The sequence below is a fragment of the Sciurus carolinensis genome, chromosome 1, assembly GCF_902686445.1.
Source record: "Sciurus carolinensis chromosome 1, mSciCar1.2, whole genome shotgun sequence".
NCBI lineage: Eukaryota > Metazoa > Chordata > Mammalia > Rodentia > Sciuridae > Sciurus > Sciurus carolinensis.
In genome coordinates this window covers 120,410,418-120,437,411 of record NC_062213.1, presented here as the reverse complement: position 1 = coordinate 120,437,411, position 26,994 = coordinate 120,410,418, and the positions used below count along the sequence as shown (strand labels likewise).

Below are 26,994 nucleotides of genomic sequence, written 5' to 3'. Positions count from 1 at the left end.
CTCAACGTAACTTCTCAACTTCCTGCAGAAATAATGTCCAACACACTTTAGTTTGGAACATGATATCTCAATTTTATATTAAAACCATATACTTTTTGTAAGAGGTTGTTCTTTTTTGAGATGAATAAATAAGTTTAGACTTTTAAGAGATTTGCTCAGTCACCTAGGAAGGAAGGAATAGAAGGATAGTGTTTTTCCCTGTACTTTTTAAAGTATGTATTTGAATTTTGACAGGTACAGTGGAAAAGAGATACTTACTTTGTTTTACTGCTTTAATTACAGGATGATGTGGGCTGCTGGGGCAGTAGCAGCCATGTCTAGCATTACCTTTCCAGCTGTCAGTGCACTTGTTTCACGAACTGCTGATGCTGATCAACAGGGTGAGTTGATAGGAACCAGTGAAAATGATTTAAAAGCAAAGAATATTCTGATCCTGTTTTCTCCCTCACACAAGTACCTAAATATGAGTATATTTTTAAGGTAGAGAATTTTTAATTGCTCTCAGTGGTAAATAGGAAAAGCAGAATCTAGAGTATTATCCTGATATGGATATATAGTTTCCTGTCTCTTGCTTTGAATATGTTGCCCTGACTGTTCTCTTGCTAGAAAATTTAGCAGAGGTTCACTAAATATTTGTTGTTCACTATGTTGTGCTAATCACCTTGATATGTTCATAGCCCTTTTATTTAAATCTTATGGTTACAGTTACCTAAAGACATAACAGTAATGCTTTTGTGGCAGAAGCATTTAATTTTAAGAATCCTAACAGATGAAGGAATAATTCTTTGAAAAGGGTATGTTTTATCTGGTCATAAGAAAAATAAAAAATGAAAAATCAACAGCGGTGTTGCAAATGAATGACAATGGTCACTTAGTGAAATGAGGAAGAAAAGGTCTATGGCTAAAGAAAGCTGCATTTGAAACTGGAAAGAAGATTCCAGAGAGAGAAAAATAAACTGAGATTAAACTCAGCAGTATATATTTGACTAAAAGGGTCTTGAATAGATCCCTGGGGACCAAGTTTTAATAGTCTTACTTCTAAACTCATGCATGACTGGTTTTTAACCAGGGATATTTGGAAATAAATTCTAGGGAAATAAAGTGTTTTTGCCCTCCTGTTTCTATGTTCAACTTTTGTATGATGCATCTGAGCTCACATTTACATAGGATGGATGGCACACTACATGCACTTTGGCTTCCAAGTTTTTAATGCCATTGCAGTAAATTGCTAGTGTTTCATACTTAGAGTAGGAAAGAAGATAGGTGGTATACTAAATGATTTCTTTAAACAATGTAGGTGTTGTTCAAGGAATGATAACAGGAATTCGAGGACTGTGCAATGGTCTGGGACCAGCCCTTTATGGATTTATTTTCTACATCTTCCATGTGGAACTTAAAGAACTGCCAATAACAGGAACAGACTTGGGGACGAACACAAGTCCTCAGCACCACTTTGAACAGGTAATTCTTCTTTCACATATTTATTTGGGCAGATTGAAAGATGGTATTTTTTGATCATAAACACTTTTGAGATTCTTATAGCTTTATATTGGATAGAACCGTTTAAAACTCAAGTCTAGGGGTTGGGGAGATAGCTCAGTCAGCTGCTGGCCTTGCATGCACAAGGCCCTGGGTTCAATCCCCAGCACCGCAAAAAAATAAAAATAAAAATAAAACTCAAGTCTAAAGAACTATATTCTCTTTGTGAAATTTTGTATATCTTTTTCAAGAATGAAAAATTATACAAAGCCTAGTTTGCCAAATTTTATCTAATGGAACATGTTAATCATTTCTCTACACTGCTGCTTATGTTTTCCTCTGAGGCTTCTGTGATATCCCAGTTCCCTGTGTTCAGCAGCCTTCTGTACAAAAAGTCAGTTACATGGGTCTTTGTTCATTTGTTTACTTTCCCCTCCTTATATTTAAAAGCATGAAAGCCAAGCAACATTGAATATTTTAGCCATACAAACAGTTCCCTGGCTTCCTCGTTGCACTAACCTTAAAACCAGCTAAAACTACTAAAAAAAAAGAAAATGTCTGTGAGCTACACACAACTACAACTAGCAGTGCAGATTTTTTTCTAAGAATAAATGTAATTTGGGGCTAATTTAAAGGCATGCTTCTTTTTAGGGTAATATCATTACCTGTGTTTTTCTTACTTTCAGTCATTTGAACATGTAATTATCTTTCTAAAACAAAGAAAATGGTAACTGATTCTACTACAGTAGTTGTCAATATTCTATGCTACCTGGTTTTACTTTTAAAATTTCCTATAAATGTTTTTCCTCTTGGAGTAACAGTTTAAGTGAAGGTCCTAGAATCTGTTTCACATTTTGTGCTAAAAGTTATGGCATTTTTGTATAAGCTTTTTTGCCACTCATTATTCCCAGAATTTTATATTGAGAGTAGTATATGTGTCCTTTTCTCTGGAAAAGGGAATGCATTTTATAACTATGGCTTTCATGAAGAATTGAGTCATTGGCTTGTAATTTGTAGCAGTCACTTACTACTAAAACATAAGCAATTTCGTAGGAACAAAAGTATTTGTGCAAAAATCCTAATTGTTCTTTTCTTTCTCAGAATTCCATAATCCCTGGCCCCCCCTTTCTCTTTGGAGCCTGTTCGGTACTGCTGGCTCTGCTTGTTGCCTTGTTTATTCCAGAACATACCAATTTAAGCTTACGGTCCAGCAGTTGGAGAAAGCACTGTGGCAGTCACAGCCATCCTCATAGTACACAAGCGCCAGGAGAGGCCAAAGAACCTTTACTCCAGGACACAAATGTGTGACGACTGAAATCAGGAAGATTTTTCTATCAGCACCCAGGTCTTAGTTTTCACCTGTAGTTCTGGATGTACATTCCATTTCCATCTGCAGTGTACTTTAAGATTGTCTTAAGAAATTATCTGCATGAACTCCGTGGGAACTAAAGAAAGAACCGGACAGTTTTCCAAAGATGTTACAATTTCTTTTGAAAGAAACCTTTTGTTTATTAGCACCAATTTCTTGCCACTAAACTGTTTTATTATACATCCTTTAATTAAAAACTATATATGTAACTTCTTAGATATTAGCATATGTCTCTGCTACCATTTCCTTAAGGTGTTGAGCTTTAACTCGATTTATGCTGACTCTCAGACAGAGTAGGTAGTATGGTTGTGAACCTGTTCATTTTAACATTGTAAAATTGAGTCAGATTTTAATATTGTAAAATCTTGGGTCAAATAATTCAAAGCCTTAATGCAGATGCGCTAAAATAAAGAAATGGTAAATGAATTGTTTGCATTTAAAACCAACTTAAAATTGTACTAAAATCTGAATCATGTTTCAAGCTTGTTTGCAGTAATTTTATTTTAAGCATTATTCACTACTGTTTTTTAAGTGAAAAAAATATCAGCCATTTAGAATTTAAATTGGGGTGGTTAGAGCCTGTAATTTAAAAAATGCTGGCTCAAATTTGTTCCCCAGCTTCTTATACCACTATTCTTTTAATGTTTGCATAATCATAAAAACCTCAACACTTGAATACATAATCTAAAAATTATATAGCAAAGCTGGTAGCCTTGAAAATGTCAATGTGATATCTATATGTAGATAATATATATAGTGGCCTTTCAGGACTGTCACAGTAACACTTTATTTACAGAGCTAATGTTTGTCCTAAATTTTCAGGACCCTAGAAGAGAGCTTTATACAATTACTGATGTGAATTTCTCTAAAGTGTATATTTTTGTGTCCAGTTATATTATTTAAAAAGTGTTACTTTGTAAAAAATTGTACATAAAGTATTGTATAGTTTACACTGTTTTCATCTGTGTGTGGTTATTGCCTAATGCTTTTTAAACTTGGAACATTCACTATGGTTAAATAAGGTCTTAAAAATGTAAATATTCTGTTAATAAAATTAAATATTTTAATGATTTTTTTAAAAAAAGTCTTGATCTGTGAGTCCAGATACAGCTGGTTTTAGCTTTTTGTTACCATGATCACTTTTACAGTATCAAATCAAGCTTTAACCCTTCTGTTTGAATCATTTCTTTTCCTTCATTATACAATGTGAGCATACTTTGATTGCAAAGCTACTGTAGAGATCATCCTGTTTCTTTTTCTAGATGCCTTTTTCATATCATACTCCCAAAGTAATTTCAATATTTTATTAACAAAGCTCAGCTTATAGAAATAACATTAAATGCAGCCTTTGGATTATTAACACATGTACAATTTTATACTGGAAAAACAATTTCAAATAAAATTTGAAGAGGTAGAAAAAATTAGCACTCAGAAGTCTACATATATACATTTAATACAAAGAAATCTTCAGCAAGTTAATGTCAGAATGATCTCTATACTATCACAGAAATTAAATTTTAATGAGTATATATGGAAAAAGAGACATACTTAAAAAAAGAGCTACCTGTGGGTGATATATTCCATCCAAACCCTGTCACAATTTTTTTAATATTTATATTACATAATATTTACAACAAAGCAGATTCCCATGTCACCAAAAGACTTCTTTCCAGAATAAGTGCTTGCTTTCAAGTTATTGTAACTTGAGTATTCTTACTAATATAGTATATCTAATTGAGGGAGAAAAAGTCGCTGCCTAATATTGGTTACTGAATATTCTATTTAGATCCCTCCCTCATTTAAGACAATTGCCAGCAATTTCAAAGTATAAGACAATAGTATTTTTTAAATATTTAGCAACAATTCTTATCATGAACCCAGTGATATTGATATTATTTTTAAATGCCTCTTCTCAGCTGTATAAAAAAACTTTGAAAACAATCTTTAAACTATCACATGAGCAATGAGCACTCTGCAAACAGATTATTCTCAAGAATGTACTCTGTATTGGATGGTTGTCAACAAGAAGATAATGGGGCTCTATGATTCTGAGTGAATTTTTAAAAATCACCTAATTTTTTCCCTAGGAATTGTTCTTAACTTGAAATTTTTAGTAATGGGGAAGAGAAGAAAGTTTTAACTTCTAACAGTTTTGCCTACTTTCTCAAGCAAACATTAAAAGGAACACATGTTTTGGTATCGTAGAAACAAGGACAATGAATATATCCATGATGCACTTCTATTAAAGATTTTGTATGGAGGAATTAAAACCAAATTCCACTGATACAAATTTAACTGCATAACAGTAAAACGCCAAATTCAGAAAAGTAGGATAGGTATAAACTTTCAGAAAGCACTAAAATCCTATTATTGTTTCAGTTCCATTGTAAAGCACCATATACCTAATCTGGTCATGTAAATATATTATCCAAGTTATTTTTTTTAATGTGGTGATGGTTAAATCCAGGGCCTTATGCATGGTAGGCAAGCCCTCCGCCACCAAGCTACTTCCTAGCCCCCCCCTTTTTTTTTTGACAGAGTCTCACCAAATTGCCCATGCCAGCCTTGAACTTGTGATCCTCCTGCCTCAGCCTCCCCAGTAGCTGGGACTGCAGGCATGTGCCAGCACACCTGGCCTATTAAGCATATCAAAAGTTATTTAACAGGCTCAATTGCTAATTTAAATGTTATAAGGAAAATACTCATATTTGGTTGCTATGAAGGTTTAATTCATTTCACTAATTTAAGGTAGCTTTAGGACTTTTCCCTTTAATGTAAATATCAATAATAGAGATAATTTTAAGAGATAATCACTTTTCCTCATAATTCTCAGGTGGCAAACTTAAAACGTTTTACCAATGAAAACAATAAACTGAATTATTAGCATTCTTTGGTTTCTTTCATAGTAATATTTTCTTGAGCAGGTTGCAATTTACTCAGACTTTCTAAATGATTAGACTATCCCCTATAAGGATCATTTGTTTCCTTAGACCTGAATTCCTAAGAATTAGTTTAAAATTCATACTGTTATTTTGTAAAACACCATGTTCACAGACCAAAATATTATCTTTTACTCAGAATCTTTACCAATCCCCAAATACAAATTTGTTTCTTTACCCTATGCTATAAATGCAGTAGTATTATTAAGGATCTAAACAAGCTAATGGTAGGAAGCTCAAGTAAAATCTGAAACTTGCCTGCTTAGGATTTGACTTGTCGGTTAAAGTTATTTTTAAACCACCTGAGTTTCTGAAAGCTCAATAGAAAGGTAAAAGATGATGATAGATTTAACTGTTTGGTAACTGCCCAGGAAAATATGCCGAAGATGTAGAGGGGAGCACTGCAGGTTTAGAAGATGTCTGCAACACTCCTAGACTGCCATCTTTCTGATGATCTGCAAAACAAACAAAGATTGACACTTTAGTCTTCATTTATACATTAATCAAACCACACTACACAAAATTCAGTCCAGAAATGTCTTTTCTCACCTGAATTACTAAACAGATTCTGGCTCAGTCCACGTAAAGGAATGCTATCTTCTCTTTTCTTCAATACTTAGATTCCAATCCTAATTTTCACCACTTAACAACAAAAAAATTATAAGTCTAATTTTTCTTCATTACTTAATTTCTAAGGTTTAGCATCCCGAACCCAAAAATCTTAATGGCTTCAAAATTTAAATTTTTGAGTACTGATATGATGTTACAAATGGAAAATTCTAACTTCCTGTGATGGGTCACAGTCAAAACACAAAAATGCCACATAGAATTATCTTCAGGCCATCATAAATTAAGAAACATAAATGAATTCTGTGTTTAGATTGGGTCCTGTCCCAAGATAACTCATTATATATATCAAGTATTCTAAACCTGAAAAATTCTGAAATTAAAAAACTTCTGCTAGGATCCTAAGCATTATGGATAAAGAATACACAGCCTGTACTACATAGAAATGGGTTGGGGGTTAGCTCAGTTGGTAGACTGCTTGCCTCTGAGCATGCACAAGGCCCTGGGTTTAATCCCCAGCACTACCACCCCCCCACCAAAAAAAAAAAAAAAAAAAAAAAAGAAGAAAAAGAAACTTACTAGCTTGTGAAAAATCCTAGATTTACCTTCTCTAAAATAGACCATATGCTATGCCACAAAGCAGCCATTTGGTAAATAAAAAAATTAAAAAAAAAAATAGATGCTATGTGTATTCTGTCAAACCATAATGGGAATGCCATTAGAAATCAATGATAAAAAAACAAAAACTACTTCAACACCCAGAGACTAAATAATATGCTATTGAATGATGCAATGATAACAGAAAACATCAGGGAAGAAATAAAAAAATTCTTAGAGGTAATGAGAACAATGATACAACATATCAAAATCTCTGGGATACTCTGAAAGCAGTATTAAGAGGAAAGTTCACTGCATTGAGCTCATACACTAAAAGAATAAAAAGTCAACAACTAAATGACCTAACATTATATCTCAAAGCCCGAGAGAAAGAAACAGATCAACACCAAAAGTAGAAGACAGGAAATAATTCATATCAGAGCTGAAATTAAACGAGAGAGAAACAATTAAAAAACTTGACAAAACAAAAAGTTGGTTCTTTGAAAAAGTAAACAAAATTGATAACCCTTAGCCACACCAATGAAGAGAAGGAGAGAGAAAATTCAAATTATGGGAATTTGTAATGAAAAGGAAAGATTATGAAAGACACCACCAAATACATAACATAATTAGAAGTACTTTGAAAATCTATACTCCAACAAAATAGAAAATATCAAAGACATTGACTAATTTTTAGAGACATGATCCTTCCAAACTGAATCAGGAAGACGTACACAATCTAAACAGATCAATTTCAAGCACCAAAATTAGAAGAAGCCCACCAAGAAAAGTCCAGGACCAGATGGATTCTCAGCCAAATTCTACAAGACCTTTAAAGAAGAACTAATACCAAGACTCTCAAAGTATTCCAGGAATAAGAGGGAACCCTTCCAAACTCATTCTATGAAGCTAGTATCACTCTGATACCAAAACCAGAAAAAGACATATTCAAGGGAAGAAACTTTAGACAAAAACTCCTGATGAACATAGATGTAAAAATCCTTAACAAAATTCAGGCAAATCGCATACAAAAAGTATTAAAAAGATAGTGGTACAATGATCAAGTGGGGTTTATCCCAGGGATGCAAGGTTGGTTCAACATCTGGAAACCAATAAATGTAACTCATCACATCAATAGACTTAAAGTAAAGAATCGTGATTATTTTAATAGATGTTAAGAAAGCATTTGATAAAATACAGGATCCCTTCATGCTTAAAATACTAGAAAATATAGGGATAGTAGGAACACACCTCAATATTGTAAAGGCTATCCATGCCAAGCCCACAGCCAACATCATTCTAAATGGAGAAAAACTGAAAGCATTCCCTCTAAAACCTGGAACAAGGAAGGGATGCCCTCTTTCACCACTTCTATTCAACATTATCCTTGAAACACCAGCCAGAGCAATTAGACCAAAGAAATTAAAGGGATACAAATAGGAAAAGAAGAACTCAAGCTGTCTCTATTTGCTGATAGCATGATTCTACATTTAGAGGATTCAAAGAACTCCACCAGAAAACTTCTAGAACTAATAAATTCAGCAAAGTAGCAGGATATAAAATCAATATGCATAAATCTAATGTATTTTTATTCATAAGTGATGAATCCTCTGGAAATTAGGAAAACCACTCCATTCACAATAACCTCAAAAAATAAATAAATAAAGTACTTAGGAGAAAGTCCTCTACAATGAAAACTACAGAACACTAAAGAAAGAAATTAATGAAAATCGTGGAAGATGGAAAGATATCCCATATTCTTAGATAGGCAGAATTAATATTGTCAAAATGGCCATTCTACCAAAGGCGCTATACAGATTCAATGCAATTCTAATTAAATCCCAATGACATTCCTCATAGAAATAGAGCAAGCAATCATGAAATTCATCTGGAAGAATAAGAAACCCAGAATAGCTAAAGAAATCCTTCGCAGGAAAAATGAAGCTGGGGTTATCACAATACCAGAACTTCAAATATACTGCAAAGCAATAGTAACAAAAACGGCATGGTATTGGTACCAAATAGATAGGCAGACCAATGGTACAGAATAGAAGACACAGAGACAAACCCACATAAATACAGTAACCCCATACTAGACAAAGGAGCCAAAAACATACAATGGAGAAAAGATAGCCTGTTCAACAAATGGTACTGGGAAAGCTGGAAATCCATATGTAGTAAAATGAAATTAAACCTCTATCTCTCACCCTGCACAAACTCAACTCAAAATGGATCAAGGACCTAGGAATTAGATCAGAGACCCTGCACCAAATAGAAGACAAAGTAGGCCTGAATCTTCATCATGTTGGCTTAGGACCAGACTTCCTTAACAAGACCCCCAAAGCACAAGTAAAAAATCAAAGTAAAAATCAATAAATGGGATGAATTCAAACTAAAAAGCTTTTTCTCAGCAAAGGTTACAATCAATAATGTGAAAACAGAGCCTACAGAGTGGGAGAAAATCTTTTCCACACACATTTCAGATAGAGCACTAAATCTCCAAAATTTATAAAGACCTTAAAAATCTTTACACCAAAAATACAAAGAACACAATTAATAAATGGGTCAAGGAACTGGACAGGCACTTTACAGAAGAAGTCATAAAGGTGATTAATAAATATATGAAAAAGTGTCCAACATCTCTAGTAATTAGAAATGCAAATTAAAACAACCCTAAGATTTCATCTTACTCCAATTAGAATGGTTACTATCAAGAACAGAAACAATAAAAGATGTTGACATGATGTGGGGAAAAGGCACACTTGTACATTGCTGGTGGAGTTGCAAATTGGTGCAGTCGCTCTGGAAAGCATTATGGAGATTCCTCAAAAAACCTGGAATGGACCCACCTTTTGACCCAGTTATCCCACTCCTCCATTTATAACCAAAGGACTTAAAATTAGCATACTACAGTAACAGCCACATCAATGTTTACAGCAGCTCTACTCACAACAGCTAGATTGTGGACCCTAGATGTCCTTCAACAGATGAATGGATAAAGAAACGGTGGTATATATAATATATACACAATGGAATATTCAGTCATAAATAAGAATAATATTATGACACTTGCAGATAATGGATGGATTTGGAGAATATCATGCTAAGTGAAATAAGCCAATCCCAAAAAAACTAAAGGGTGAATGTTTTCCCTGATAAGTGGATGATGACACATAATGGAGGTGGGGAGTGAGAGAAGACTGGAAGAACTTTAGATTACGTAGAGGGAAATAGGAGGGGGGACAGGCATGGGTATGAAAGATGGTGGAATGAGACAGACATCATTACCCTATGTACATGTATGATTACACGAATGGTATGAATCTATGTCGTGCACAACCACAGAAACAAAAAGTACCCCATTTGTGTACAATGAATCAAAATGCAGTGTGTAAATATTTAAAAATGAATTAAATTAAAAAAAACCTGGATTTAATATCCAGCATCAAACACACACAAAAACAGTATAACTGAGTTGTAATTTATAGCTGTGGTTCAGAACACATTCTTTACTGTTTAAGAAAATATAATTTATCTGTATATAACCAAACATCACTGTACCTAATGAGTAAATTATAATAAACTAAGAGCTGGGATAAGGACTGTGAGCATAAAATAAATTATTATAAAATAATAATTCTGCATACCATAAATTTGTAAAAGTAGCACACAAGTGACAGATAATAGAAATAAAACACATGTATATGTACATGCCTTAAGAATAATCATTTAATTACTTAATACCTATCTCATGCTATATTAATAAATGAAGATTTCTTTTTCCTTTAACCAAAAGCACTTCAAGGACTGGGGTTGTGACTCAGTGGTAGAGCACTCACCTAGCATGTGTGAAACACTAAGTTCTATCCTTAGCATCACATAAAAATAAATAAGGTATTGTATCCATCTAAAACAAAAAAAAATTAAAATAAAAATAGTTTTTAAAAAAGCACTTCAAATTTTACAGTGCTTCACAATTCACAATAGCCAACTATGGAACCAGCCTAGGTGTCCATCAATGGATGAATGGATAAAGAAAAGGTGGTATATATACACAATGGAGTTTTATTCAGTCATAAAGAAAAATGAATTATGTCATTAGCAGGAAAATGGATGGAAGTAGAGACCATTATGTTACATAAATAAGTCAAACTCAGAAGGTTAAGAGTCGTGTGTTTTCTGTCAGGCTGAAGCTAAAGAGGAAAAAGGAGAAGAAAAATGGGAGTGGATTTCATGAAAATAAGGGAGATCTATAGAGGGGGAAAAAGGGTGAGAGGTGGGAGGAAGGTGGAAGTGCTGGGGAGCAACTGACCAAATTTTGTTATATTGTGTATTGTGTGCATGTACAAATACTTAATAAGGAAATCCCATCAGTATGTACAACTATAATGCACCAATAAAAAAAAGTGTATGTTGGGAGAAACTATACAAATAAAGGACTCCTTAGAAAGGTTAGGAAAAAACAATTTTTGTAGTACTTCAAAGTGGTCATTACCATATATAAGACATGTCATATAATATTTATCAGAGTAAAGATGTTACATAATAATTCAGATCAGACGAACTCCAGGTGCTCTGCCTCCTGAGCAAATATAAGATACAATATAATGAATACATACATTATCAAAACCTCAGACAATTCTGATCTTCTTCATTAACTATTTTAGTACTCATCCTGGTGACAATTTCAGAAGACCCCGTGAAGAAAGGTTGGAGAACTGGGACAAGAACCCTTACTGAACTACGTTAGTAAACTTAAGTTTGCAATATACTGGAATAGTGATAGCTTGTGATAAATGTTAAGGGAGGTTTTTACAACCATTAAATCTGAAGTAAATAAAGAACTATAATGATTTTGTTTTTAAAAACTACAAATACAAAGACTACCTAGAAAAAAAAGTGAACATGTAACAGTTGATTAAGCCACAGGTCACTGATTCAAAAATGTACTATGTGAAACCTAAAAAATAAGGAAGGAATCTCTGAGCAGTCAAAACACAAACCACAAACTGGGGCTCATTTTTTTTTTAGGTAACCTACTGGCAATCTTACAAACCTTTTTACTTTTATTCCCATATAATTCTAGTAGATTAACCAGCTAGTTTCTTAGATTATATTAGAAGCAGTAAATCAGAAAATGTAGAGCACCCAGGACAAAACACAGCCACACAGAAAAACAAAAACAGCTGACTTTAGAAGAATTAAAGATTTTATGTACATGTCCAAGAATACATACAAAAGAAATTTTCATTTGTATAGAAAATCTCTTATGACAAAATTTGTTATACATAGTTAAGGGTATCCCACAGTTTGCAAACATACATGAGAAAGCACTTTTCATAGTTCAAAGTGACTCAAGCATCTTAAAATACCTCAGATAAATAGGGGGCATCATTGATAATATTCTTTAAGATGACTTTCAAAATGACAAATTTTATGTCAATAAATACTTACTTCTCTTTATCAGTTGAGCCAGGCATATTAACGGTTGCTCCTGACTGAGCATCTCCTAGTGATGTATTTGGTTTTGTAAACTGCAAGTTAAACTGAACCTATGAAAAAGGAAAACGTCTCATTTAACCGACTGAGTGAGAACTGAGACAAGTTCTATACTGAGATGACTGGTACACTTTTTTCCTGCTAAATCTAGATCATAAAAATACAAGTGGTTTTGTTGTTGTGGCTGTCATTCAGTAATGCAAAAAGGTACCAGTTTTTCTGACATTAATCCACACTTAATAGCATTACAAAAAGATAGGATTTTTTAAAAAAATGACAAACAGATTCTAATACTTCTTACAGAAAAATAAATATGTAATAAGAGGAAAGGATTAAAAAGAGAACCAAATATTAATGGATCACATAGCTTCTAGCCACAAATCATAAACTAGAAACTTAAAAAAAAAAAAAAAAAAAAAAAAAAGAAAGAATATTCTCAACTAAACACAGACAGTGCTGTGATCTCTGAACTATGATCCCTAAAACTGACCCAGTTTTCTAACTCTACATGCTTTCCTGGCAGTAGATACAGAAGAGTAACTGCTAAACTCAGGAGGTCAAAATCAAGAGTTTAGAAGACTAAGTAGTTGGAGGTTGCTAGACAGAGTTCTATTGAGAGAGTTATACCTAGAATGAGCTCTGAGAATCTGCCAGGAGTTCCCTTGAATCTGCTAAGTATAGGACTCATGCACAGGGTAAATTTCATAAGGTTGCCTGCTATGGTTTGAATCTTAAATGTTCCATAGTGGATAATGTATTGAAGATTTAATCCCCAGCTAATGGAGCTAACTAGGAGATAGAATAACCTTTAGGAGGTAGGACTTTGTAGAAGGAAGGTCATTGGGGCATGCCCTTGAGGGGATATTGGGAACCCGGCCCCTTTCTCTGTTTCCTGGTCATCATGAGAATAGCTTTGTTCTACCATGTGTTCTCTTGCCATGATGTTCTTCTGCCTCACCACAGGCCCTAAGTGACAGGGCCAAGTGACCTTGGAAAAAAATCTCTAAAACTGTGAGCCAAAATAAACCTTTCCTCTTTTTGAGCTGATCTCTCCTAATATTTTGTCACAGTGATGGAAAGCTAAAGACACATTTTAAGCTGAACAATTTCTAAGGTTCAAAAGCAGACATACCAAGACTTCAGTAGAACACCATGAAAGGTTACAGGGTTAAACTATCCTTGAGTAGAAAGTACTTTAAATGCACCACAGTAAAGCAAAAGGAAAGAAAAAACAAACCTTCATGAGATCAAGCTGATTGACCCACAAGTAATTTAAATGCCTTCAATTCTTTAAAGATAACATTGAGATAATCAGTAATGTAACATCAATAATGTTCCACTCCTATCAAAAATGACTAAAAATGACAATAAGAAGGAACATGTAAGTTATACCCAGAAGGAAAAATCAGTCAATAAAAACAAATCCAGAAATGACAAAATTACAGGACAATCAAACAAATGTAAAATATCCACATACAAGAATTTAATGGAAATTAAAAGTGTGAGAAAAATGGAAAATATGAGTGAACTGGAAATTCTGGAAATGAACCATTCATTATCTAAAATAAACTTCTCGGGAATGGTAAGATTTTCACACCGAAAGAGGGATCCAGGACTCATTACCTACTCTTCCACAAATAAGAATCAAAGCAATGAGTGTTTTAGCTGCAAATTGAGATGAGTGATCAAGGAAAACCACTGGAATTCAACAGAAGAAACTGGAAACCTTATAAATCCAGAGTCCTGGGATAATAGCATAGAGAAATAAAATAGATTGGCACCTGAGGGAGTCTCTCCTTTGCAACAGTAAGGTAAAAGAGCCCCAGCAAACTCTTATCAGTACAGATGCTAGCTAATGGAAAGTTACACAACTTTTATAGGCAACTAGCTTTTCATATTATCTCTCAGAGAACCCCCACAATGCTATAGTCAGAAGCCATCTTAAGAAGGAACATACTATCTGAATTTGGACTGCTCTAAAGGTCAGATCCCTGCATACTCCCACTTCTAAAACCCCACAGATATTCTTCCACTCTGGCTCAGCAGGTAGCTATCTCACAAACCAACTCTGCCTCACAAACCAAACCTGGTTCAACAGAGTGAGATAAACTTCTTTCTGTATATTGTGGTACTATTCCAGTAGCTAAGATACACAGGTATGCATGCGCGCGCGCACACACACACACACACACAGACACACACACACACACACCATGGAATATTACTCAGCTATCAAGAAGAATGAAATCCTGTTTTCTGCAGAAATGGATGGAACTGGAGGACATCGTGCTAAATTTAAAAAGTCAGACAAAGAAAGACAAGTATTATATGTTCCCTCTCATACATAGAAACTTAAAAAAAAAAAAAATGACCTGAAGTAGAGGAATATTAGGAGTTACTGGGAAGTGGGTGAGAATCAGAGAAGATAGATAGGAAAAGGGTGGACAGACATGATCAATGGACTAATCACAGTGAATCTCATCAATCTGTACAATTAATATGTAAAAATAAAAACTAAAGCAAATTTCACACTAGACAGATTAACAGCACTTGCAGAAGAAAGATTAGTGAACTTTAGGATACTACTATTAGAAGTTGTAAAATTAAGCAAATAATAATGAAATTAAGGGACAGTCTCAATGGGATATCATGCTATCAACCATGTACAACCAGAGTACCAAATGAGAGGTAACAGGAAAAAAAAATGTGAAGGAATAATGACCAAAATTCCCTAACTGAAAAAAAACTGTAAACCTACCAACTGAAGAACTTAAAAAAAAAAAATCCTGTGAATAAGAATACACATGTACCACATGAAGGCAGGTCATAATTAAGTTGTTGAAAATCAAAGAAAAAAAAAAATCTTAGAAGCATCAAGAGACAAAAAGATACTGTGTATAGAAGTTTTCCATTCAAGTAACAATGGAATGACATACTCAAAATGCAGAAAAGAAAAAACTTTCTTCCAACGTAGTATTCTATATACAGAGAAAATGAAGCCAAAATAAAGACACTCTGAGACCTCACAGACCTGCACTGTAAGAAATGTTAAAGATCTACAACATAAGAGATCTTTGGGAATTGAAGAGAAAGGAAACTAAAAGCAAATGAAAATGTAGAGCTACATGAAATCTCTACACAAAGACTGTGTAAGTGGAGGGGACAAAGCTTAGTGGTATAGTACTTGCCTAGCATAAAATAGGTCCTGGGATCAATCTCCAGTACAAGGAAAATAAAAAAAGTTGTATGATTAGTATGTGTATAGGTAAACAGAGAAGACTTTTCCTTGCTTATTTAATTTCTTTAAAAGAAATGGATCCAGGCATGGTGGTAATCCCAGAGCCTGGAGCAGGAGGATGGAAAGTTCAAAGCCAGCTTCAGCAAAGCAAAGTGCTAAGCAACTCAGTGAGACACTGTCTCTAAATAAAAAACAAAATGGGGCTGAGGATGTGGCTTAGTGGTCGAGTGCCTCTGAGTTCAATTCCTGGTACCAAAAAAAAGGAAAGAAAGAAATTGAGTTGGGTGCTATGGTGCAAGCCTGTAATTCAAGTTACTCAGGAGGCTGAAGGAGCATTGCAAATTTGAGGTCAACCTTGGTAATTCACCAAGACACTGTCTCAAAATAAGAAAATAAAAAAGGTGGGGATATCTGTCAGTGGTAATCACCCTGGTAAAAGCAAAAAAAAGAGAGAGAAAGCAAAAACAAAGATTCACAACAAATAAAGAAGTAAATTTGGGACAACAGTATGAACAGAAAGGCAGGAAAGAGAAAATGGAATCACTGTAAGGTTCTTATTTTATATGGGAAGTAGTATATTATTTAAAGGTAGATTATGGTAATATGAAATGTATGTTGTAACACTAAGCAAACAAAGAAAATAAAACAAGGTCAACAACAGATATAAAATAGAAAACAAATAAAATGCAAATTGGAAAGAAGGCAGCAAAAGTAGGAAAGGAAATATATGGCACATGTAGAAAACAAATAGTAAGATGACAAGACATAATAATATAAATTAAAATTTAAATTGTCTAAGAATCAGAATGGATAAAAATGTAGGAGTCAATTATAGGTATCTAAAAGAAATCCAACTTAAATATAAAGACACAGACAGGCAAAAGTAAAAGTACACAAAATGTACTTCATCTAGAAAATAACCATAAGAAAGTCAGAATACATTATTATCAAATTAGCTTCTTCTTTCCACTCTGAGATAAGAAAAAAGGAACTCCCAAGGGTCAAGGAGAGTGAGGAAAATCTCATTCTTTTCTGTTTCTCTTGCCTCAACAAGAAGCAAAAACAAGGAAGGTAATGGAAACAGTAGCAGAGGCTGGGCAGACACCTGAAACTCTGAAGGAGGGGAAATCTGATCAAAAGTTCTGAGGCAGGTGATGCATGCCTGTAATTCCAATGACTTGGGAGGCTGAGGCAGGAGGATCAAAAGTTCAAAGTCAGCCTCAGAACTTAGAAAGACCCTGTCTCAAAATTAAACATAAGAAGGACTAGAAATGTGGCTCAGTGGTTAAGTGCCCCTAGATTCAATGTTCAATCCCTGTACCAAAAACAAAAGGTACTGTGGTTTCATGAGCACAAAGTAAAACCTCATTACTTTTTTTCAATCTGACTTTCAACTGCCTGGAATCAGACAGAGACAACAGCACAAACTGAGTGACTGAGAGGCCAGCCATAGCAACTTAGCAAGATTCTGTCTCAAAACAAAATATAAAAAAGAATGGGGATGTAGCCTTAGTGGTACAGCAGTCCTAAATTCAATCCCCAGGAAAGACAAGAAGAAGAAGAAAAATGAAAAGGGAAGCCACAGACTGAGAGAAAATACTTACAAATAATATGCCTGACAAAGGACATGTGTCCAGAATATATAAAGAAGGTGTAACTAAATAAAAAGACAAACAAGTTGTTTAAAAATGGGCAAGAAGGGCTGGGGATATAGCTCAGTTGGTAGAGTGCTTGCCTCGCAAGCACAAGGCCCTGGGTTCTAATCCCCAGCACCAAAAAAAAAAAAAAAAAAAAGGGTAAGATATTCTAAAAGAAATTTCACCAAATAGCTACTTGTATCAAAAGAACACATGAAAAGATATTTGATCTCATTAATTTTTAGACAACTGAAAATTAAGTTGTGATGAGATATTTCTACACACCTACTAGAATGAATAAATTAAACAATTGAGCATACCAAATATTGGAAGAATACAAAATAACTTGAACTCTCAGACTGCTATAAGTAAGTATAAAATCACTTGGAAAAGTTTTGGCAGTTTCTTAAAACTCAAACATATCATAAGCCATGCCATTCCTGGGTATTTATTCCCAACAAATATAAAAGACTATAAAAAGTGTTCAAGACAGCTTCATCCATAATATCCCAAAACTGAAAATACCACTGATGTCCATCAACTGGTGAATAGATAAACTATGGCACATCCATACCATGGAATACTACCCAGTGATTAAATGAAATGAACTATACTCGTAAACTCTATAAACTGAATGACTTTCAAACACATTACACTAATTGAAAGAGAAACCAAAACCAAAACAAAACAAAAAACCCTACATATTGTCAGATTTTATTCATATGAAAAAAGAAGGCAAATTTTTAGAAATAGAAAGTATATAGTAGATGTCTAGAGCTGGGGGCAAAGTGGGGATTAACTGCAAACAGGCCCAAAGCAAACCTCTGGGATAATGTCAATGTTCTAAAATAGGACTGAATTGTTTCACAATTCTATAAACAGACTAAAATTACTGAACTGTATCTTGTAATAGGAGACTTATATGGTATGTAAATTACACCTTTAAAAAAGGTTTTCAAAAAATGAAGCACTATGAAGAGAGTAAATCGGACAAACCAAAAATTGGGAAATATAGTTTAACACATAAAAGCAAAAGCAGATTAGTTTCCAGAATATGTAAAGAAAACTTATGAACAAAAGAAAGGAACCAGAATTTTACAGAGTAGGAAACAACCCATGAATACATAAAAACAACTTCCCCATTTTAATAATCAGGGAAATGTTAATATCACAATAAGATTTATCTCAGTCACCAGAGAGGCAAAAATGCTTTTAACCCAGTTATTTCTCTAAGAATTGATCCTACAAATCTATTTGTACAAGGCCACAAATATTTATGTATAAAGACAGAGCTAGAGAGTGCTATACTGTATATAGACTGAAAACAATCTAATCATCCATAAACAGATTAATAAACTACATCCACACACTGAAATACTATGAAGTCACTAAAAAACAACAAATATTTTGACACTGAAAAAAATCTATTTGCTAACAGTTTGATAGGTACTACAGTTTGCTCTTTGATGGTCAAAATTTACCACACATGCCAACACCTCAGTGGCATAGGCTTGCCTTGTTTACTGCTTTATCTCTTACAACAGTGCCTGGCCACAGTAGATATTCATGAAATATTTATTGAATGAATAAATCTTTGGCTAGTATTGTCTTCAAAAAACAAAGAAAAAGAAACATGCTATTCTGACTATCTCGCTTTAGAATTATCAAGTGTTTGTTCTCTTCGTCACCATGGCACACTCATCTAAGTCACTCTATATATTCTTTGAAAACGACTTTGTTTCTTGCCAAATTTAACTCATGTTATTTTACATCCTCACTGTAAACACCCACTTTAATGTGCATTTCTTTTTCCTTCTTTTTCCTCTTTGGCATGCTAGCAATCAGACCAAGGGTCTTGTGCACTCTAGGCAAGTCTTCCATTAAATTGAGCTACATCCCCAGTCCTTGAATACACTATATCTTAACAGTAACATTTTAAGAAATGAGATATATCACAGATTCAAGGTTATGAAGTGATTTTCTTAGTGCAAATCAAAAGAATACATTTAATCACCAGAGCTACTAGCATAAGACTACCTAGATCAATGGTCACAAAAGTAGGCAATGATCAGGACCATCCACTGAGGTAGGAAAAAAAAAATTTATAACTTCAATTTATATACGTTTTTAAATATTTTTTGTTGTTGTTGTAGATGGACAGAATACTTTTATTATTTTTATGTGGTGTTGAGGATCAAACCCAGTGCTTCACACATGCTAGGCAAGTGCTCTGCCACTGAGATATAGCCCCAGCCCTCTATATACATATTTCTAACCTCACTCTTTCATTTCTATTTTCAATATGTTTTATTGTTAATAAGATGCATATTTATGGAGCATTTATCATGTTCCAGGTAATGTTTTATGCAAACACTAATTCATTTATATCAATAACCCAGTAAGATAGATAAAATTATCATTCCATTTTACAAGTGAGGAAACTGAAGCGAGAGTTGGATGTTTGTTTTTTGGCAATTTGCCCAACTGCAAACTGAAAGAGGAAGGATTTAAACCCTAACATCAGATCCCAGTTTCTTAACCACTGAATTACATTACATATAATAAAGTAGTTCAGTAGTACACGCATATGATTCACAAATAAACTTTCATGTTTTGCAGACTCAAGCTCAATGTTGTGGGGTTTTTTGTTTATTTGGTTTTTTGAAGATAGAGACTCACTATGTTGCCCAAGTCGACCTCAAACTTCTGGGCTCAAGTGATCTTTGTACCTCACTCTCAAGTAACTAGGACTACAGGTGCACATTATTGCACCCTTTCTTTGACTATTGAGGATAAGTGATCAAAAGAGTACAGAGATTATGAAATAAGAAATACTGGAAATCCAGACATGGTGGCAAGCACCTATAATCCCAGATACTTGGGAGGCTGAGGCAGGACGACTGGGAATTCAAGGACTTACAACATAGTGAAAATCTGTCTCTTGTGTGTGTACATGTACAGATAGTTTCATTCCTGTGTTTAAAACATCCAACTAGGCAAATGTCTATTAAAACATCCAACTAGGCAAATGTCTATAGTAGTTCTCCTCATTTGGAAAAATATTCCTGGAAAGTTGTTTAAAATTTTAAAACCAACTGTGAATTCAATCATAATTCTCAAGAAAAAATAATCTCAAAATGCAACCACACTTTAGTTTTCCTTTCAATACACATATCTAATTCTCCTTAATAAGCAATGCAAGAAGAGTTAATTAAAGCATCTAAATACTGTTCACATAATAATCTAAGCATAAAAACTCAGGCTTAATTTCTATTTCAAAGAGAAGTCTTAATAGCTCCATAAGATAACCAATAAAGCTATGGCTAAAAAGACACCCAAACCTAAAGAAGAAACTTCTTCTTAGAGAGCTCAGGTAATTTGATACAGTCTATAATACCAGTTTCAACTTTCTACACTGTTTTTTTTTTTTTTTTTTTTTTTTTTTTTTGGCGGGGGGCAGTACTGGGAATTGAACCCAGAGCCTCACAAATGCTAGGCAAGCACTCAGCTACATCTCCAACCCTTTTTATTTTATTTGAGATAGTCTCACTAAGTTGCCCAGGCTGACCTACAACTTGCAATCCTCCTGCCTGGGCCTTTAGAGTAGTTGAAATTATAGATGTGTACCACCTCACTGGGCTCAACTCTTAAGTTCTATAATATATTCCCATCATATATGATTTAGGAAGAAAATCAATTTGGACCTGAAGTTAGAAATAAAAATAAAATAAGTGACTAATCTGGGTGGATTAAATTTTCATGAAAATAAAAGAAAATAATGTATATGAAAACAATATATAAATCTAAGACATTTTTTATCACATAACATGACAAAACATAGATAAACAAGATAAAGAACTCAAGTTAGCAGAAAAAATCTTGGAAAATAAATCATATACCATATACTATTTGAGATAATATCACTAGACTGTAGAATTTGCTATGAGCCTGCCCTATGGACCTTTATATTCTAAGAATAGAATCCAAAATTATTACCACATCTAATACACCAGTAGTATGAAGTCAGTAATCCTACTTAGGTTTGTAAATTTAAGTAGAAGAATGAATAAAAACAGAGAGAGTAGGCAATAACTTTTAGCAGAATTTAAAAGACTGATGTAATTTAATGAGTCAAATTACAATGGCTCAAAAAACATATGCTGCATATATTTCTGGTAATAATACATATTAGATATTAGTAATATATTCATCTAATACATTGCAGTTAGCAAGTGACCAAACAATAAATGAACTTTTAAAAGGTGAAAGAATTATATGCAAATAAGTTCCTGTATTTTTCTAAAAAACAAGTATTAGTTAATTGGCTACCTTTGGTCCTGAAACTGGGTGGATGGTATTTTTGGTAGATAACAGATGAGGAAAAGTATTCTGGAATGCAAATGCAGAGGAGACAGGATAAGAAATCCCACAGCTTGGGTAAGTCAGTCTACTATCAACCTAAAATAAAAACATGAAAATGATTAAGGATAACAAATAATTCCAAATAGTTTTGCTTATCCAGGAGGCATTATTATCTGTTAATTAATAGTTAAGAGTGCTATCTCTGAGGCCAATTTTATCATGACACCATAAAACTATGCTTTGAAATAACTTAAACAAATCCTACTGACCAGGCACAGTGGCACATACCCATAATCTCGGCAACTGGAGAGATCGGTAGGATTGCAATTTTGGGGTCAGTCTCAGCAACTTAGTGGGACATCTGGGGATGTAGTCCTGTGGTAAAGTACCCCTGAGTTAAATCCCCAGTAACTACCACCCCATCCTCCCACAAAAAAATACACCACTGAACTGAACAATCTTGGATCATTCCAAGTTTCCTGACATGGAAGGTGTTAGGAAGGATAGTGAGTCATAAATCAATAGCTCAATTAGAGATAAAAATAATTTGCTGCCAAACTGAGTAAAAACAAGATTAAATAGGCTAATTGAGATAATTATTTACTTTGCACTAATTTTCTATATAGTAGCATCACCATTAAACAACAGCATGAAAACCAAGTTTATTTTTGTAGGAGGTCACTTGAAATCTTCAGAGGCAACTGTGTAGACTGAAGTGCAGTTCAGTTGGAGAGCACTAGCCTAGCATGCTTGAGGCCCCAGATTCAATCCCATACACCACACAATAAAAATAATAATCAAGAAGCAATTGTGTATACAATGGCTGTACAACACAAACATCCTCCACACAGCTATTTATCTTCAGTCATTCCGGTTAAGCCTATCAATTTTTTCAAGTTTGTTATTCAGCTCCTTATGTACCATCTTCCAATTTAGCAGCAATCCTTTTCCTGTTTAGACACAAAGTACTATTTATCAGAGTGGATTAAAATTCAAGGCATTTGAATTTTATGTTCTCCACCAATGCCCTCCAGTCAGAGAGCACCAGAAAAACACTTAAAGGTATAAAAACTTTGAAATGAAGGAGACTGCACACCATTAGGAATCAGGGGGAGTTTCAGTAAAGAGTGTGCTAAAAGGGACTTATTTATTAGATCCAGGCACATCAGGTAATTTCAGTGAAAGTTTAAGAAAGTAGAACTTTAGTGTGGACTGGAAGCTATCAGGAAGTAAGGATAAATGTATATATGGATATCTAAATAAATTCCACTTAATAAAGGAGGAGAAATGCACTAAGGTTAAAGCTATACTTGGTTGAAAAAGTAACAGTCATTCATGTTAGTTAGGACTAAAGGATGCTTGGCCATCTTTGTGGTTTAGCAATATTGATATTTTAATCTGTATTTAGACATGATTTACAAAGTATTCTCACTTTATCTTGATTTATCATAGGTAGAATGACCTTGTCTCATGTGATATTCTGTGAAATTGTTGTATTCAAAAGGAGAGTCCAAGGTCTACTTATGAATACTAGGCAAGTTCCTAGTAGCACCCAGACCTAGTCACATGATAATACTGGGACAACTCTAGGATATAAAGAGTTGCTTTTCTTATTCTCCCCTCTTATTCCTTGCCAGGAAAAAGCAAATAATCCAATTCTGGAAACTAGAAAGCTTATTAGCTCATAACCTGTTTATTCTAGCCTCTAGAGGTGATAAGCCTAATAGAACTTTATTTTCTCACCCCTGTCCCCACTTTTTTTTCTTTTGCAGCTAGAATTCAGTTGAGGCTTTTTTCATTGTAGTTGTAAAGCCTGAGTCCAAACCCTGAATTTTTTCCTCTTGAAGTCTTCTAAATTTTTTGTTTTTGTCTTTGTTTTTTGTTTTTTGGGGGGGATGCATGTACACATGTTTTAAAGTTTTTAGCAGAGCTGGCATTACTTTGGTGAGTTCAGAAATGATTTCTATGCCCAATGAGACTTACAAAGAAGTGTGTCCTGGAAATACAGCCTCTTTCTTAAGAACAAGTATGCCTATGCCCCACTTCCAATGCAGTTGATACTGTTCTTCAGTAGGACTTCAGTCTCTGTTAGTATCAGCACCTTAAGTCACAAAGACTTCCTAACTGGGAATAATTTTGTACTGAAAAGTCATTAATAGCTTACCACATTCAGATTAGGAGAAATTCCACTTCTGATTGTGTTGCTGCTGGAATGTGCAGGAGGAGTAGCAGAAGGTCCCAACACATCTTGCTTTCTCACTAGCTGATTTTCATTTAGTTCTTTATTTAACCATGTGATTACTTAGAAAACAAGAAGCAAGGTAAAAAACTTTTGACAGATTTTAGTTTTTTGATCATTTTAAATATTTAAATATCATAAGCTTTTTTAAATTTTAAGTTTTCACAACTGATATCACAGTGGAACAACACAGGTTCATCTAAACTTTTATTAGATCTTATTCTCTTACTCTAAGAAGCACATATTTCTGCTCAGCAAAAATATTTTTAAGAGTTTTGTTTCCAGAATGGTATCAACAATTTAATTGAAAGTTCACAATTTTATTCTGATCCCAAATTCTACTTAACTGAGAAAATGCTAATGAAAACAAAATCTTATATTTTAGTTTCTAAAAATTCACATTAATACTATTATGTTAACAGCAATTTTTTAAAAAAGAATAGTGAGGAATTTAAGCAGTAAAGTACAATCAATATTTTCAACACATTTAATTTGGGTCATGGACACATAATACCATTTTCTTTACAACAATAATTGTTTTACAGGGCAGATGATGTAATTTACTACAGTAAAGACATTAAGCATTATTTAAAGCAGAAATTATTTGTATAAAGCAAAATCTTGATTAATCTATACTTTCATGAATTCAAATAAATTTCCAGGTTAAAATAAAACAAAACTCATTTACATAACAATATAATATACTTACACTTTTCATTATTTTTTAGAAGTTGTTGCTTTCCTCAAGTTTTTGAACTGTAGCTTCTAATTGCTCCTGTAATTTGCATACCTGAAATATCAATACTCATAGTGAGTCAAACAAAATAACCGTTAAAGTAAAAATTGAAGAAATTATTACTATTAACTAAGTGATTATTATTAATACTATTAAATGAGAAAAAAGGAGTCAGCTCAACTATGTGATCAAATATTTAGGTGTATATACATAAATACATACACACTGACAACTATCCAAATATTCTGAACATATTTGAGCAATTAAGATATCTGAGTCATGATAACTTTTCAAATTGAAAGTTTATTAATCCATGTTGACTCTAGATGATTTTATATTTAAGACAAAAAAAAAAGTCCAAAGCCCAGTCTTAAAACAGAGATTTTAAAAATATGAGGAAGCTTCCTATACTTTGTAAATAAAATAATCATAAAAAATTAACTACCTCTTGCTCCTTAACTCGGAGAGACTGTCCAACATCTTGCAGTTCCTTTTGTTCCTTTTGTAATTTTTCCTCCTTCTCAGCCAAGAGTTTTTCTTGCTGAATAGTAACTGTATTCTTCAGTTTCAACTTGCCCATTTAGGGTTTCAGATCCCTTGTAACTTCTTGATAATTTCATTTGCCTGTGAAAGAGCACCATATGTAAATCTCTACAATCCAATAAAATATTAATATTCTATTAACTTTTTAAAACAAACCTTCAGGAGTTCTGCTGATAATGATTTTATTGTAGCTTCAAGTTTTCCCAGTTGTATTTGATTTTTCTCACCATTTTCTTCTAAAGCCACCTGATTTAAAAAAAATAAAATGAATAATTAGGGTATTTGTGTTTGTTTAGGTAAAGCATCACTCTAAATGTGCTCATCAATTTGTTTAGAAAACTTGAAAGACCTTTTGTTCCTGGATTGTATCAAATGCTTCTTTTGTTCTTAAAACAAGCTGATCTTTATCCTTGATTTCTTGTTCTAAAACTGCCACTTTTGTTTGTAGCTGATTAATATGCTTTTCTTTCTCATGGCATTCAGCATCTAGTGTAGAATTTTCTCTTCGCAAAGAGAGGACTTCTTGCTTAGTTCGCTGCAGCTCCTAAGTGGGAAAAACAGAAATTACACATTATGACAAAAAGAAACTGGCTAGTCTGGTTATCTATAATTAGATGTTGAAAATATCAAAAATGTCCTTAATGATTTTAAAATTCTAATAGATATCTTCTTTAGAAGACATGAAAATCTCTAATGGTATGTATAAATTATAGACTTGCAATATAATTATAATAAATACATTACTAATTCAATAATATCAAGTAAAATAAAACAATCCCAATTTATGAATTACTACACTTTTAAAAACATTTAACAAGAATATTGTGATATCTTCCCAACTGGAAGTCAGTCACATCCTCTGCTCAGTTTTATAATCAACTTTTTTCCCATATTACAAATGATCTTTTCACGTCAATAAATAATGTTTCTGAACTTTCTGTTAGTTCACACTTTAGAGCAAAAATGGGCAAATGATAATCATTAATTAAAAACAGATTTTTTAAAAAATCTAGAACAGATCACTTCTCCATCAGCTAATACCAACCCAAATGTAGCTAGTATACAAAAGTCCAGTATACAGTATTCTTAGTTACAGTTTCTACCACAAATTGAAAAGATTCCCCACCACCACCACTGTGCTGCTATGGATGGAACACAGGGCCTTGCACATGCCAGGCAAGCACTCTACCACTGAGCCACACCACTCAGCCCTAAAAGATAATTTTATAATATTATACTATGATGGCTTAGGAGCACAGACTTTGACGTCAGACCAATGTGAACTCAAAGTGGGACTCACCTATAGTAAGAATTACTTAACCACCCTAAGTCTCAGTTCCTTCATATATGAAAAAGAAATGATAAACAAATAACTCATAAATTATTTCAACCTTCACAAGAATCCTTATGTAAACTACCTAACATATTGACTGATACACAGTAGATACTCGGATGGTAATAATTATTATTTTAAGGGTATTAATATCTAAAACTGTCATTTTAAATAATTAAGTAACTGAATACTCAAAGAGATTTTAAAAAAAAGTTCCCAAGACTCATAATTTGCAAGCACTCTGCAAATCTTAGAAGAAATACTTTGTTTGAATTATATAAAAAGCAACATAATGAAGACTATTAGTATACTATCCAGTTTCAGGACTGAGATAGAAAAAATTATATAACATTTTAAAGAAGCAATTAGACTCCAAATGTACCACACATGAAGTCTGAAATGTTATAACTACTGGCGTGAAAGGCGAAGGGTACTGGCAAAAATAACTGAATATCT

General features: G+C 33.5%; 2 protein-coding genes across 2 annotated transcripts in view; one reads left to right on the top strand and one right to left on the bottom strand.

The window, feature by feature from the left end:
* Mfsd14a (major facilitator superfamily domain containing 14A) overlaps window positions 1–3,803 on the top strand; it is a 36,297-nt gene extending 32,494 nt beyond the window's left edge. The window contains exons 10-12 of the mRNA XM_047548206.1: window positions 283–380; window positions 1,298–1,461; window positions 2,581–3,803. Coding sequence (XP_047404162.1) covers window positions 283–380; window positions 1,298–1,461; window positions 2,581–2,787 — 469 coding nt within the window. The 3' untranslated portion in view covers window positions 2,788–3,803. The remainder of the gene's footprint in view (window positions 1–282; window positions 381–1,297; window positions 1,462–2,580) is intronic.
* Window positions 3,804–5,928: 2,125 nt separating this feature from the next.
* Window positions 5,929–26,994, bottom strand: part of Sass6 (SAS-6 centriolar assembly protein) — a 36,016-nt gene continuing 14,950 nt past the window's right edge. Inside the window, 11 exon segments of the mRNA XM_047548196.1 lie at window positions 5,929–6,242; window positions 6,337–6,429; window positions 12,406–12,503; window positions 21,655–21,783; window positions 23,852–23,988; window positions 24,636–24,662; window positions 24,665–24,716; window positions 25,108–25,259; window positions 25,262–25,286; window positions 25,362–25,451; window positions 25,555–25,749. Of these exon segments, the coding sequence (XP_047404152.1) occupies window positions 6,417–6,429; window positions 12,406–12,503; window positions 21,655–21,783; window positions 23,852–23,988; window positions 24,636–24,662; window positions 24,665–24,716; window positions 25,108–25,259; window positions 25,262–25,286; window positions 25,362–25,451; window positions 25,555–25,749 (918 nt within the window). The 3' untranslated portion in view covers window positions 5,929–6,242; window positions 6,337–6,416.